This window comes from Dendrobates tinctorius, unplaced genomic scaffold (assembly GCF_039654945.1).
Source record: "Dendrobates tinctorius isolate UK_male_01 unplaced genomic scaffold, ASM3965494v1 ptg000075l, whole genome shotgun sequence".
Taxonomy (NCBI): domain Eukaryota; kingdom Metazoa; phylum Chordata; class Amphibia; order Anura; family Dendrobatidae; genus Dendrobates; species Dendrobates tinctorius.
In genome coordinates this window covers 9,675,899-9,689,386 of record NW_027361743.1, presented here as the reverse complement: position 1 = coordinate 9,689,386, position 13,488 = coordinate 9,675,899, and the positions used below count along the sequence as shown (strand labels likewise).

Genomic DNA, 13,488 nt, shown 5'->3' with positions numbered 1-13,488 from the left:
GGAAACTCCTCGCAGGGAGACAATAGGTAATTAAAGGGAATCTGTCACCTCATTGTTCTTGTTCCTCAGTGAGATGCGGCCACCACCATCAGGGGCTTATTTACAGCATACTGTAGATAAGCCCCCGATCCGACCTGAAAGATAAGAAAAATGAGTTATATTATACTCACCCGGGGGGGTGGTCCGGTCAGATGGGTGTCGCAGGTCCGGGTCCGACGCCTCCCATCTTCTAGTAATGACGTCCTCTTCCTTGCTTCCTGTCGCACTCCTGCGCAGGCGTAATTCTCTACCCTGTTCAGGGCAGAGCAGAGTACTGCAGTGTGCAGGCGCCGGGAAAGGTCAGAGAGGTCTGGCGCCTGCGCACTGCAGTATTTTACTCTGCCCTCAACAGGGCAGAGAATTACACCTGCGCAGAAGCCGCAACAGAAGCGAGGCGGAGGACATCATTACTAGAAGATGGGAGGCACTGGACCCGGACCGCGACACCCATCGGACCGGACCCCAGATATCACGAGCCTTCACTGCCCAGTCTTCAACCCTTGGGTCGGACGATGAGATAGGCGGATGTTGACCATAGTTAAGGAGGAAAGGGGTTTGTCCCCGTGGAATAGGGGACGGCATTATTCAAGGCAAATTCCACCCATGGCAGTAGAGACGCCCAGTTGTCATGACTAGCGGACACATGATGCCGCAAATACGTAACCAGAGTTTGATTGGTCCGCTCCACTAGCCCATTCATCTCAGGATGGAACGCAGAGGACAGGTTGAGCTCTGTGCTGAGTAGAAGACAAAGTTCCCTCCAAAAACGAGAGGCAAACTGGGGACCACGGTCACTGACAATCTTATCAGGTATACCATGGAGGCGGAAAGTGTGCCTAATGCATAATACAGCCAAAGCTTGTGCGGATGGTATACGTGGAAGCGGAACTAAGTGCACATTTTGGAAAAGTGGTCAGACACGACCCAAATTATACCCAAAGCTCCACCCCAAGCACTCAGGCTGACATCGTCCGTGGGCCAATCCGGCACTGCCGCATCACCAGACCAGATGACGTCCGAGCACCAGTAAAAAGATGCCACCTCATGGACATGCTCAGTATGGCGATCTCTGGACTTAGACTCCAGAGCCAGGCTGCACCTGAACATTACTGGTTACTAAGGACTTGGCTGGAGAGCCAGCAATAACCAACCGCATAGTACGGGCCTGAGCAAGATGCTGAGACCGATGTCTATGCTGAGCAGCACCCGCAGCAGCCAGACCAGAATGGGAGACCGCAGAGGCAGACAAAGCTCAGGATCTATCCTGTGCAGCGGAAGAATCCAATTAGGTAAAATTCAAGATCAAGTCTCCATATTGGAAGATCCTTCAATAAAACATCTTGTTTGATTTTTATACTTGTCGATGACTTTATCTCAGAGAGTCTGACAGTAGGCTGGGATCCACCAACGTGGACACGATACATGTAATACCCCTCCTACATGCAGATTAAGCTTTCCTGGAGATGTAATCACAGCTCTATGGGTGGTTAGCCAGTGCTGATGTAACGACAGTAGTTTTGGTTGTCACTCAGTTTTTTCCAGACAAATGACTGTGGTTGAACAGCATATAAAGACATGGCACAAGACTGCTTTACGAATACCAGGAGGCTGAACTGCCAAGGTTTGTCAAGTTATTTACATATTCCATAATGAAGAATAGTTAAAACGAAGCCTCGCTCGTGAAATCTACTGTTCTGTAACTAAGACACACACTTGGAAAAGTCTGAGCAACGTGACAATGATATGATATCAGGGGTGTAATTACTTATCACAGTGTGGCAATATTATTAGCATTAATAGGGATGTAGTCCATGAGGGTGTCCTTGGTGCGCAAGAGCGTCCATTGACCATGAGAGTTCACTATTTTAAGAAATGGCACATAGTAGCTGGGATTCTGTTTTGCTTTGGGGCCTCGGAGTTTCAAGCTGAAGTGGTGGAAACAGGAATAAGGTGCAAGCATACAATTAGCAACTTTGAGGACCACTTTTTATTGGCTAAACCATGACTCAGTATATCTCCAATAAGGCAGGCCTTATAGGGTGTTTCAGTAGAAAAATGAATCGCAGGTTGCTGTATGTGGGACCATGTAACTGCAATCAGGTCAGAGTGCCAAAGCGTACCCCTGTCCACTGCTGAAAGCACCTACAATTGCACATTGGCAAAACACTGCTGGACCATGGGGCAATCGAAATTAGTGACCTGGTCTTATGAATCCAATTTTCATTAACATTAAGTGGACAGTCAAAAGTGTGTATCACTTATCTGGAGAAGTGGTCAAGTTTCTACTTGTGGAGAGCGCCAAGTTGGTGTAGAGAGTCTTATAGGCCATGCATTGTTCCGCCCAGATTTAAATATTAAATAGCCTCTTTATAGAGGAATGAACAGCCACCTATCTAAGATAGCAATCCTAAAAGTCCCTTTAAATAGTCTTGCCACATGATTGAGGATAGCAAGCCAAACTAGAAGCTCCGCTTACAGACACGGGTTTCTGGATTTTTGCACCTTATTAGTGCAAAGCAAAACACTTGGTTGGCTGAGAGAGAGGCATCAGACAGAGATCTAAGGGGTAAGTTTCTCCTTGTGGAGAACACCAAGTTGGTATAGGGAGACTTATAAGCTATATGAACAGCAAAGTGATTTTTTAATAAATAAAGGAATAGGAATAGTGCCATGATCCTGGTTGGATCTGACAGTTTAAATGCACAATTAAACTTTTTTCCTTTGGCTGTGTGCCAAAGTGTGGTGTGATTGCCCCCGGTGGCCATTAGAATTATTACACGTGGTGTCGTTCATTCTAAGTTGCCCCGGTGGTGGTGAGCGGTATTGCACTCTAGTACCTTAGTTAGTGCACGTAATTATAAAACAGGTGTGATGCTCTATAAAAGAGTGTCAGGTGTGTTTGATCACGGTTGGTGATAGGTCTTCATTTTCAAGTAAGCCTGGGTGAAAGAGGGAGCTGAACTAGAGTCCTGGGCAGCCCAGCCAGAGGGGACGAGTTGCAGCTATGGAGTCTGCAAGGAGTGCTGGCATGGATTGGTGGAGTCCAACGATGGGGTCTGCAAGAAGGGCTGGCATGGCGTGGTGGAGTCGCAGTTTATGGTGTCAGCAGGAAGTGCTTGCATGGCTTGGTGGAGTGGCGACGATGGCGAGAGGTTGCACTTAGCATGCTGGACTTGGTTGCTGAAAGCTGGACTCAAGCATGCTGGACTTATTGGCAGAAAAGTTGTACTCGAGTATGCTGGACTTTTTGGCAGAAGCTGGACTCATCTTTGGGACTCTGTTTACTGGGCAGCTGCAACTGGGCTGCACTATGGTGATGGATCCGGTTATGGTGATGGATCCGGTTGAAGGAGAAGATGCACGCAGGTGGTGGGCTCTGTTGTGGGGAGCATAAGCAACAGAGCAAAGCTAAGTGGTGTCCCCCTGTTTTGTCATTTTCCCTTATGTGTGTTTAGTGCAGTGGTGGGATTAGTTTCCGCACCGACCAATTACCTAGTGAGGGTTTAGGTGCAGGGCGAGTCAGGGTTTTAAGGTTCCTGTGCATCGCCCGGTACAGAACCGGCATAGGGAACGTTAGGAGAGAAGGGACACCGGCTCAGAGGAGTGCAGGAGGTCTCCACTTCCCCGTTTCCCTATTGCAGGGCCACCATTGTTATTGTTACCCAGGTTTTCCCTTTATTATTTAAACTCGCCTTACTGGAGGCGGGGTTTCCAGACTTTTGTATATATACGTGTAATATCTAAATTCGCCAGTTGGAGGCGGTGTATCCCACTGCACGTCTTATTATTTAAATTCGCCCAACTGGAGGCGGTGTATCCAGGGTCACATGTGTCGTATGGGTTTGCCTTGCGGTACTCGCTGCGTCCAGACACACGTGACCGTGACAAATAGTCTTTCAAACATTTAACAATCAAATTTTCAGGTGATTTTTGGAACGGGCCCACTCAAAAATACCTGACAAAAAACTTTCTAAGGATATGTGCACACGACGTCTTTTTCAAGTGAAATTCCCCTGGAAAAGTGCCGCAAATCCACCACAAAATTGAACATTTTCAGCCTTTTGTTATTTCTTTTAACCACTTAAGGGTTCGAAAGCCACGATAGAAGTTAAAACAAGATCACTCTATGGGCGGTTTCCTCTAGGACAGGCACTCTCTAGTTAGAAGGAAGGCACCGATGGCAGAAACTGAGCAGACACTCAAGTTTTTGAGGAGTTTTGAGTTATGGAGGAGGATTTTGGAGTTTCTGCTCAATTTGTGCTCCAAAAAGTCAGCAAAAAGACTTAGTGTGAACACATTTTAAAGAGAGTTTCATGAAGTATTTTCCACTGGAAAATAGCCTTAGGCTGTGTGGACATGGCGTTGTTTAGACATTGATGAACCTGTCAAGTTTGGCCAGGAAAAGCTGCATCAGGAAAATACCGGTGGCCGTTTTTCTGAATTGGTTTTGTCTGCGTCTCTGCCAGCGTTCTTTCAGCAGCTGCACAGATAATGTCTTTCAAGTAAAGAGAGTGGGCGATTTCCCCTAGAATAAGCATGTCACTTCTATTAACTGTTTTGTGAACCCTTAAGCGCTTAAAAGACATGGCATACGAAAAAGCTTTAAAAAGTCGCCAAATTTATTGAAAAAAAGGATTTACCAAAAAATGGATGAAGGTACAATAGAGTACTGCAAAACACTTACCTGAATGGTGGTGCATTCTGTTCTGAAAAGCACAAAAAGCATACTTCTCCCAAACAGCGCACCGTGTGGCATTACATGGTATTGCAACATTTTTAGAAATATTTTTGCTTTGATGCATTAGGATTCATTTGGCGCACAATGAAGCTTTTGTGATTTACTATCTCCACAAGCCAAGGAGACTAATCTCTGAATTTGTTTTATCGCCATAACCAGGCTTGGACGTCCACTCTCCAGGGCTTCTAGTACTAGTGGGGCGTTGTTGTTTTTTTTTTTATTTAGACCTACTCCCTGATGATGGTATTGTGTATGCAGCTTGTGCATGATTACATTTTCAATGTAAAACGATAAAGAACTCCCTGGAACATGTTCTCTGTGATATTACGCTGCTGCAGGAGATATTATCATGTAAAGCAGCTCCGGGCTATCGAATTGGAATTGCATTTTCCATCGTGTTTATTTTTCCTAAATTGAATGAATGTTAATTCCAGACATAGAAGTTTAGAATATCATTAATGGCAGCGAGGTGTATCACTAAATCCAATACAAACCTGGGAAATCAGTGCACAGTAATAAAGGTTCATCTACAATACTGCCCTAGAGCGTTCATGGATCCATTCATTGCAAGCCCTTTGTCAACTATTACTTTACTTGGGGTTAGGCTTGACATTCTTTCCTACACTTGCTACTGGGAATATTTGATAAGGTTGTATATTCTCCCGGGATACAAACAGTAGAAATGTCAAGATTAGATGAAATCTACAGGCGACAATGATGGGAAATATGTTAGCGCACCAAGATCAATAGTATCTGACTTCACCTTTGCGTAAACCAATCGAATACCTTTGACAAGCACGGACTGTGTAGTTTAAATCCAGACTAACCTGGGGATGATGGAAAGAAGCGTGGGATTCCACAACTTTTGGATAATGAAAAGGAATTTTTCACATCAGAAAATAAAATTGGTGGAAATTTATAAATTGAGAGAAGTTTCTAGAAGAAGTATACTCTCAGTGGGAATTGAAGATTTCCGTAATATGTAATCATCATCCCATAAATTCTCACTTATCTTCCCTGATCACTTGAATGGTGGACACAACTGACAGGAGCTAAACTGTTTCTGTCGGTTCCAAAGAATTCAAAGTTAAATTATCCCTCTGTAAAAAAGCGGGAGAAAAAAAAACAAAACACTAAGATTATTATAAATTATTTGTTTTTACATTTTCTAACCCTAAATAGAGTTAGGGATAAGGCTAAAGTTAAGGCTAATGCTAGAGTTAAGGCTAAGACTAGAGTTAAGGCTAAGGGTAGGGTTAGGGCTAAGGCAAGAGCTAGGGCTAAGGGCAAGGTAAGGGCTAATGGTAGGGTTAGGTCTAAGGCTAGATTTAGGGCTAAGGCTAGAGTTAGGGCTAAGGGTAGAGTTAGGGCTAAGGGTAGAGTTAGGGCTAAGGGTAGAGTTAGGGCTAAGGGTAGAGTTAGGGCTAAGGGTAGAGTTAGGGCTAAGCGTAGAGTTAGGGCTAAGGGTAGAGTTAGGGCTAAGGGTAGAGTTAGGGATAAGGGCAGAGTTAGGGATAAGGGTAGAATTAGGGATAAGGGTAGGGTTAGGGCTAAGGGTAGGGTTAGGGCTAAGGGTAGAGTTAGGGCTAAGGGTAGGGTTAGGGCTAAGGGTAGGGTTAGGGCTAAGGGTAGGGTTAGGGCTAAGGGTAGATTTAGGGCTAGGGTAGGGTTAGGGCTAGGTTTAGGGTTAGCTTTAAGGTTAGGTATCTTTAAAAAAAAAACAAGTAACATAATATATATTGTAGCAATGTATAACTTTTTAATTTTAACATTTATTTTAAATGTATTTCAACATAAGATGAAAAAAACTAGAGGGCCATAGGTCATATAATAATTACATTAGTATTTTTTTAAAATATAATGCATACGGTTGGGGGATAAGAGGAACTCAGAGTGGCATTGGTTAACAAGTTAGGGGGTGCAAAATACTTATCTAGATCCACTTTGATGGCAGCAACCCTCCCTATGCCATTTGTTGCTGACCCATTGGTTGGATATCCATGACCTCCTCCTTTTAATATTTGTGTCCTATCTGGTGATTAATGTTTTAGGCTTGACTATTTCTTTAATCTAGATCAGTGCTTATCAAACTGTGAGATAGCAATCGCTTTACAGTTTTGCAGAAGTATGGCATGGTCCCAAAAGAGACGATATTACGGAAAGTTCCGTCTCTGCCATGACATTATTTACCATAATACAAATCAGCCCTGGAATAAAGTTATAACAGCGTTGGAGCACAGTAGTAAATTTCTTCTTGGAAAAGATAAAGGCAAAAAGTTGATGTTACTGGGTCGAAATATCATGGGCAGTGCTATCAGATCACATCACATTATCCATGAATGAAATACACCATGTGACAGCATTTGGCACCATACATTAAGTTATAATTCATCCCCCTATAAATGTACATGGGGAATGGAGTCCCGTCCATGTAAAAAAAAACATCAATCAAGGAGATGGTTGCATTGAGCATACCACTGAAATTGTCAGATGACTGCCTCACCATGTTCATTATTTTAAAGAGGTTCACTTACATAAACTGCAATACCATATGCAGCCTAAAGTCAAGAGAGGCGCTATTTGTAGAAAAATAAGGCTGGTTTCACATTAGCGCTTTTTAAGCGCACGCACGGCCGGGGGTAGCTCCGCCCCCGAGCCGGCTCTCTGCCCGGCGTGCCCGCCCCTTGCTTGTAGCGCCGCCTCCTAGCGCACAGCGGCGCCTGCGATCGGCGCACCCTATCTTTAGCATAGGGTGCGCAGATCGTGCGCAGGCCGTGCGCTAGTTGCGCTTTGACCTGCGCTGCGCACTTTTGACGGTGCGCCGTGCGCGCCAAAATCCGAAAAGTTTGATTTTGCGGCGCACCGTCAAAAGTGCGCAGCGCAGGTCAAAGCGCAACTAGCGCACGGCCTGCGCACGATCTGCACACCCTATGCTAAAGATAGGGTGCGCCGATCGCAGGCGCCGCTGTGCGCTAGGAGGCGGCGCTACAAGCAAGGGGCGGGCACGCCGGGCAGAGAGCCGGCTCGGGGGCGGAGCTACCCCCGGCCGTGCGTGCGCTTAAAAAGCGCTAATGTGAAACCAGCCTAACATTGTTTCCTAGATATATAGAGTACAGTCCCCCATTATTCAGAGATAAAAGTAGCTACAAAAAGCATCTCTTAATCAGGGGGCCTCAGCATCTCTATAAATTACATGGACAGAATGTTGATTTCAATTATTCACTGAGTAATACTTAGTTTCTCCTGTGATGGCGCTGCAGGGAAATTGAACAGGGTTCTACAGAGATTATAGTTGATTGCTGGGAGTTCCAGATCTGACAATCAATAACAAACTATATGCTTATTATCAGGAAAATCTTATAATGAAAGAAGATTTCCAAAGTGGATAATTCCTTTAAATATTCATTTAGAATTCTCCTTTAAAGAAGACACTTGTCATAAATATCTAATTTTGTTTTACCTAGTGTAAATCCCGCTGTTCTCCTGAATCCGGCGTTGGTTTTCTTTTGTTGCTGCGCCTTTCCGTTCTTGAGATATGGTCCTCTCTTCAGTGTTTGTAATTTTTGTCTTTTTTTTTTACCAAAAGGGAGTGGACCTCTTGAAGATGCCCCCAGGGAACAGGTGCTGACCACGCCCTCTTGGTTACCAAGACTAGATTTATATACAGAAAAGAGGGGGCCCTATCTCAGGAACAGAGAGGCGCAGAGAAAAAAGAAAAACATCCCCTGAATCAGGAGAACAGCAGCGTTCACACCTTGTAAAGAAATTACATATTTAGGGGAAGTGACCGGTTTGCTTTAAAAGCAATAGTCATGTCTTTATTTAGTTTTCTGTAATTTACCTTTAAAGTTGATTCTTTTTTTACAGATCTAGCAAATGACAAAGGCATAGCACTGCCCTTTCCCTGTTGGATAAAATGTGAATTCTGCTGTCATTCTGAGACTCCTGGAGTCCTGACCTTCCTTCCCCGTCACGTAGATGGCGCGTCACTGCAAGGGTTACATTTTGATTCACAGCCAGAGGCGACAACTGTGAGATCATAGAGCGGATTTCTTTCTGTAGTGACATTAAACCTCCGCAGAAGCCTATAATGAATTTTTGGCTGCGCTACATACCCCCCAGGGAGTACAACACTCATGGTCGCTCATATGTATGTGACCCCCCCCTGTTATGAATGAGTCACCGGAGGAGGAAAAAACAAAAATGCAAGCTAAGTCCAGAAAACCGGAGAGGTTGGTATCTAGCGGATTGCAGACCCCTGATCCTATTCACAACAACTAACAGTAGCCGTGGAGCATTCCTACGGTGGTCCTAGATGCCTCTTCACAGCCGGAGAACTAAATAAGCCTAAAGAAAGAAAGGGGAAATCTAAACTGCCCCAGAGCAGACCCCAAAGCAATAGACAGCCCCCAACATGTATTGTCGGTGAAAACAGATGAAAACACAAACACAGACAGAAAGACAGGCAGAGCAAATGATGGGGCCCAACTAACTAGATAGGAAAGGACAGAAAAGATGCTGGCTGCAATCCGCAAAAACCCTACCAAAAATGTCCCAACACGTCTGATAGGAAAAGCGGCCCTGAAGTTACTAGACTTCAAAATCCCTATATCAGCACTCCGATATATTCTGAAGACAGAGCAAAAGAGATTTAACAGATCAGGGACAAAAATGGAAATTCAGCAGAGCCCCAGCTGGGGCTGGCAGAACACCAAACTAAGCAAATCAGACAAAATCTCATGGAAAAATAACAGAGCAAAACTTAGCTTTAGAAGACAGGAACTGAACTGGAGGCCAGAGCTCAGAGCAGAGAAATCACCAGCAACCCCACAGGGCATCGGCTGCCTTATATCCACTCAGAGATTCCGGATGTCCAATCGCAATCCACCTGTTCAGGTGACAGGTTTCTCCCATCCAAATCAGTTTCACCACCTCCTTTCACCAGCAGAGGGAGTTCATCGGACATCAAAGGTGAACGAGAAAATGAGCTCACAACACCCCCCGAGATTATTACTACATTCTATCTGTATTGCCAGAATGCGAAGAGTTTTCTATTCAGACCTACACAATAATAGGAAACCTGTCTGATCTGATCAGACCAGTGCTATTGTGAGGTTGGCTGCACAGAAACCAAAACGCGTCGTATTCACACCTACACCGGGAATCTTAGCATTCACTAAAGCAGCAGTCTCTCAAACAAGTGCCCAAGTGCAAAGATGAAACTCCTGCTCCGAGAATAGAAAGCACTAAAATAGAGTATGATTCTGAATATATGGAGGAGGTGAGCCAGATGATCCCCGCTGCATATACATAATATATACAGTACATAAAAAGATCAGATACCAACATAAAGTATAACCAAGATTCCAACATAAGGTATAACTAGCACACCATCTCCTTTGAGCTACCGGAATTCTGCTGTTTATACTTGGATTTTTTTCACCATCAGTATGAAATAAATACCTACCTGGAAACCATCAGCAAGCTGCAGCTTATGGATCAGTCAGTCCTATTATATCAATTTCTATTAGTACTGTTGTGAATGGACTGTAGGTTATTAATGGAGTTACCCATTGGGGATAATTTCTTTTAACTTTACATTTATTTTACAATTGGGTTTCATTAGAAAAAAAAAAAATATATATATATATATATATATATATATATATATATTGAACCTTTGGCTTTTCCGGGCACTTTGCGTCGCTGCACTTTCAACTTTGATGTCTGTGGTGATAAATCAGCTGAGAGGAGCTCAAATAAAAGACAGGTAATAGTGAAATATGCTTCTGTCAGACGAGCTCACTGACAGATTCTCAGTCAACTCATTCTGCAGTCAGCAATAGGTATTGCAAGACAGAGGCTACGGAAGGCAAAAAAAAAGGGGCAACATTTCTCACGAAAGCCATTTGGAAAAAAAATATATATTTCTAGACCTAACTACCTGCCTTTAAAACTCCCTTTTTTTCTGCATAAGTCCATTAGACTCGTCAATTTTACAATCCATTCATTCTAAATCAATGGATTTTCCTATGACAAATCTTAACTAAGTGGGTAAAGCCACTTAAATGTGTGCGCCCCCACAGACTGACTCGTTGACACATAATAATGGGATGTTAATATTAAAAGCTCTGCCATTTTGCTGATGCAGCGTTTAAAGCGTTTTGCAAAATTCTGAGGGGAGAACCAGGCCTCACCGAATGGTGGAGTGCCAGTGTGATGCCCACCGATCTCTAGTCTACCGAATACATCCCTAATTGGGCACAGTCTGACTGCCGTATAAGTCGGAAGGAGACCGGACAGGCCGACGGCTCTACCGACCCAAGCGTGACAGCTGCGTAGGAATACATGAAGCTGTCAGGCTCGGGATGGGAGAGCTGCCAACCACATCCAATCTCCATCTGATTTATACAACCGTCTGACTGCAACCATTTATTCACTCATTGGTTTAGCACAGCTGAGAACATCTTACCTGCAGTCCAATGCAAAAAAAAAAAGTTGCATTTCTTAAAGATCCCAAGTGATTTTGAAATTTTTGATTTTTTGGTGAAAGAGGCTTACGTTAACACTGCGTGTATCTATGCTGTTACCCCAATGATAAAAATAGACAAGAAAGATAGCGAGTCTACATGAAAAAGTCAGCAATCAGAGACGTCACTGCTCTCCTGTCTCTACTGCCTGTGAGTTATGGAACTCGGAGAAAGTTCAAATTAAAGGGATTTCACAGTTTTACAAAACCACAGTCCCCCCGGATGCAGTTTGTGTTAAAAAAAAAAAAAGTGGCTTACTCACCCTCCCATGGTCCAGTTTTGAGTCTCTGCCGCTGCTCACCGTGTCTCTTATTGTCAGCAGCACCGACATCACGTCGATAGCGCTGCAGCCAATCGGTGCGCTCAGTGGCTCTGCCTGAGTTGACGGCACGAGCGTGAGCACACTGATTGGCTGCAGCAATATCAACGAGTTGATAAAGCTGAGAACAATGATAACAAAGACTAACAGTAGTGGTGGAGACAATGGGTGGACCAGGGGAGGGTGAGTAAAAAAAAAATTTTTGTTTTGTTTTTCTAGCAAACTGCAGCCAGGGTAACAGGGATTTTTTTTTGTTTTTCTTTGCAAAACTGGAAAATCTGTTTAATGGAACTGTCACAATCAAAATACAAACAGTATATTATAAGTAGGAAAAGCTAAAAATATATATATATATAAAATTGGCTTGTGGAAGAAAAATCAATGGAACTAATTACTTATTAATTTAACCCTTTGCTCTTTCTGTGCTCAGAGGTCCCGTGGGTGGTCTTATCAGTGATTGACAACACTCCCTATATAAGTGTACAGAGATTGTGTCAGTCGTGAGTGAGACTCCAGTGAGTCACAGGGTAGGCTGCCAGTCTCGTTGTAGGACCGCCCACTGGACTCCTAAGCTCAGGGATGAGCAGAGGTGTGAAATGAATAAATGACTAGTCCTACTCAATCTGTTCCCACTTAATTACATATCGATCTATTGAGCTAATTTTTCTCCACGACATGTTGTTCGCAAATTGGGCGGAATTTTCACGGCCGTTTTCCTCTTTTCGGTCAGTTTATACCCAGAAATGACATGAAACAGCTGAAGTGGATCCAATATGGCACCGGGGGTGACAATCACCAGCTGATGGTTATGGCACATGGGTGGTTCACGTCCTTACCAGTGTGAAAGGCGTGTTGAGCAGAGTAATGAGAATATCGGCCACGGCCAGGTTGACTATGAACAGGCTGGTGGCCGAATGCATCCGCTTGTTCTTGATGACCACGTGGCAGACCAAGACATTCCCGAAAAGTGAAAAGACGATGATAAAAGAATAGGCCACAATGAGAAGAGCCTTCACGGTGGGGTTTTGCGATTCGGCGCCGTATCTCTTCTTCCCGATTAGGCTCTGCAACTCCTCCGGACTGTACTTATTCCATGGGAACGAGCCATTGATGTTTGGGATCTGGAAAGATTCCTTCAGGCTGGTGTTGAAGTGGAAACTTTCCGATCTTTTCAATAAGGTGGACAAACCCAAAGTAAAAAGCCACACGAGATGAGATTCCATCTCCAATCAAATGTGGGACGGACATGGACAATCTCTTTATCCCACAGAGAGGAGAAGTGGAGCAGGACCAGAAGCTCCACAATGGATCTTCATGCCTGAGTGGAGAAGTCAATAGGGAATTGTCACACAGAATAGCAACAGATGTCCTCAGGGTCAGTAAGCGCTGTCTCCAGCTTCTGTATCCTGGCAAGTCTTCCCAGACTGCACACTTATATGACATTCAGGCACAAAGCTCCCAGGCAGCTGGAGCAAAGACCGCGCTCATTGGGCCGCAGCTCATTACAGACGTGACGTCCCCAATACTCCCATCTTATCTAGTTGGAGACGGTCCGCCTGCGAGTTGTGATATTAAATGGGAGAAGCATTTAAGAAAATGAATGAGCAGAATGAAACCTGCAACCTTAATGCTGAGGAGCACAGGATGCCCTGGAGTCTGCGGGCAACAGGAAAATGGGTCTTCTTCTACATCTACACAGCTGGCATGTGCGAGGATATGGGCTGACCTGGAAAGAGGGATGGATGGATGGATATGGGATCGATAATAGATAGATGGATAGATATGGGATGGATGATATATAAACAGATAGCTAGATGATAGATAGATAAATAACAGATACATACACAGATATGAGATAGATA

The 13,488-nt window shown here is 44.2% G+C and overlaps 1 protein-coding gene across 1 annotated transcript in view; it reads right to left on the bottom strand.

Moving 5' to 3' along the window:
• Positions 1-13,075, bottom strand: part of GPR83 (G protein-coupled receptor 83) — a 37,802-nt gene extending 24,727 nt beyond the window's left edge. Inside the window, exon 1 of the mRNA XM_073582981.1 lies at positions 12,463-13,075. Coding sequence (XP_073439082.1) covers positions 12,463-12,849 — 387 coding nt within the window. The 5' untranslated portion in view covers positions 12,850-13,075. The remainder of the gene's footprint in view (positions 1-12,462) is intronic.
• Positions 13,076-13,488: the final 413 nt, after the last annotated feature.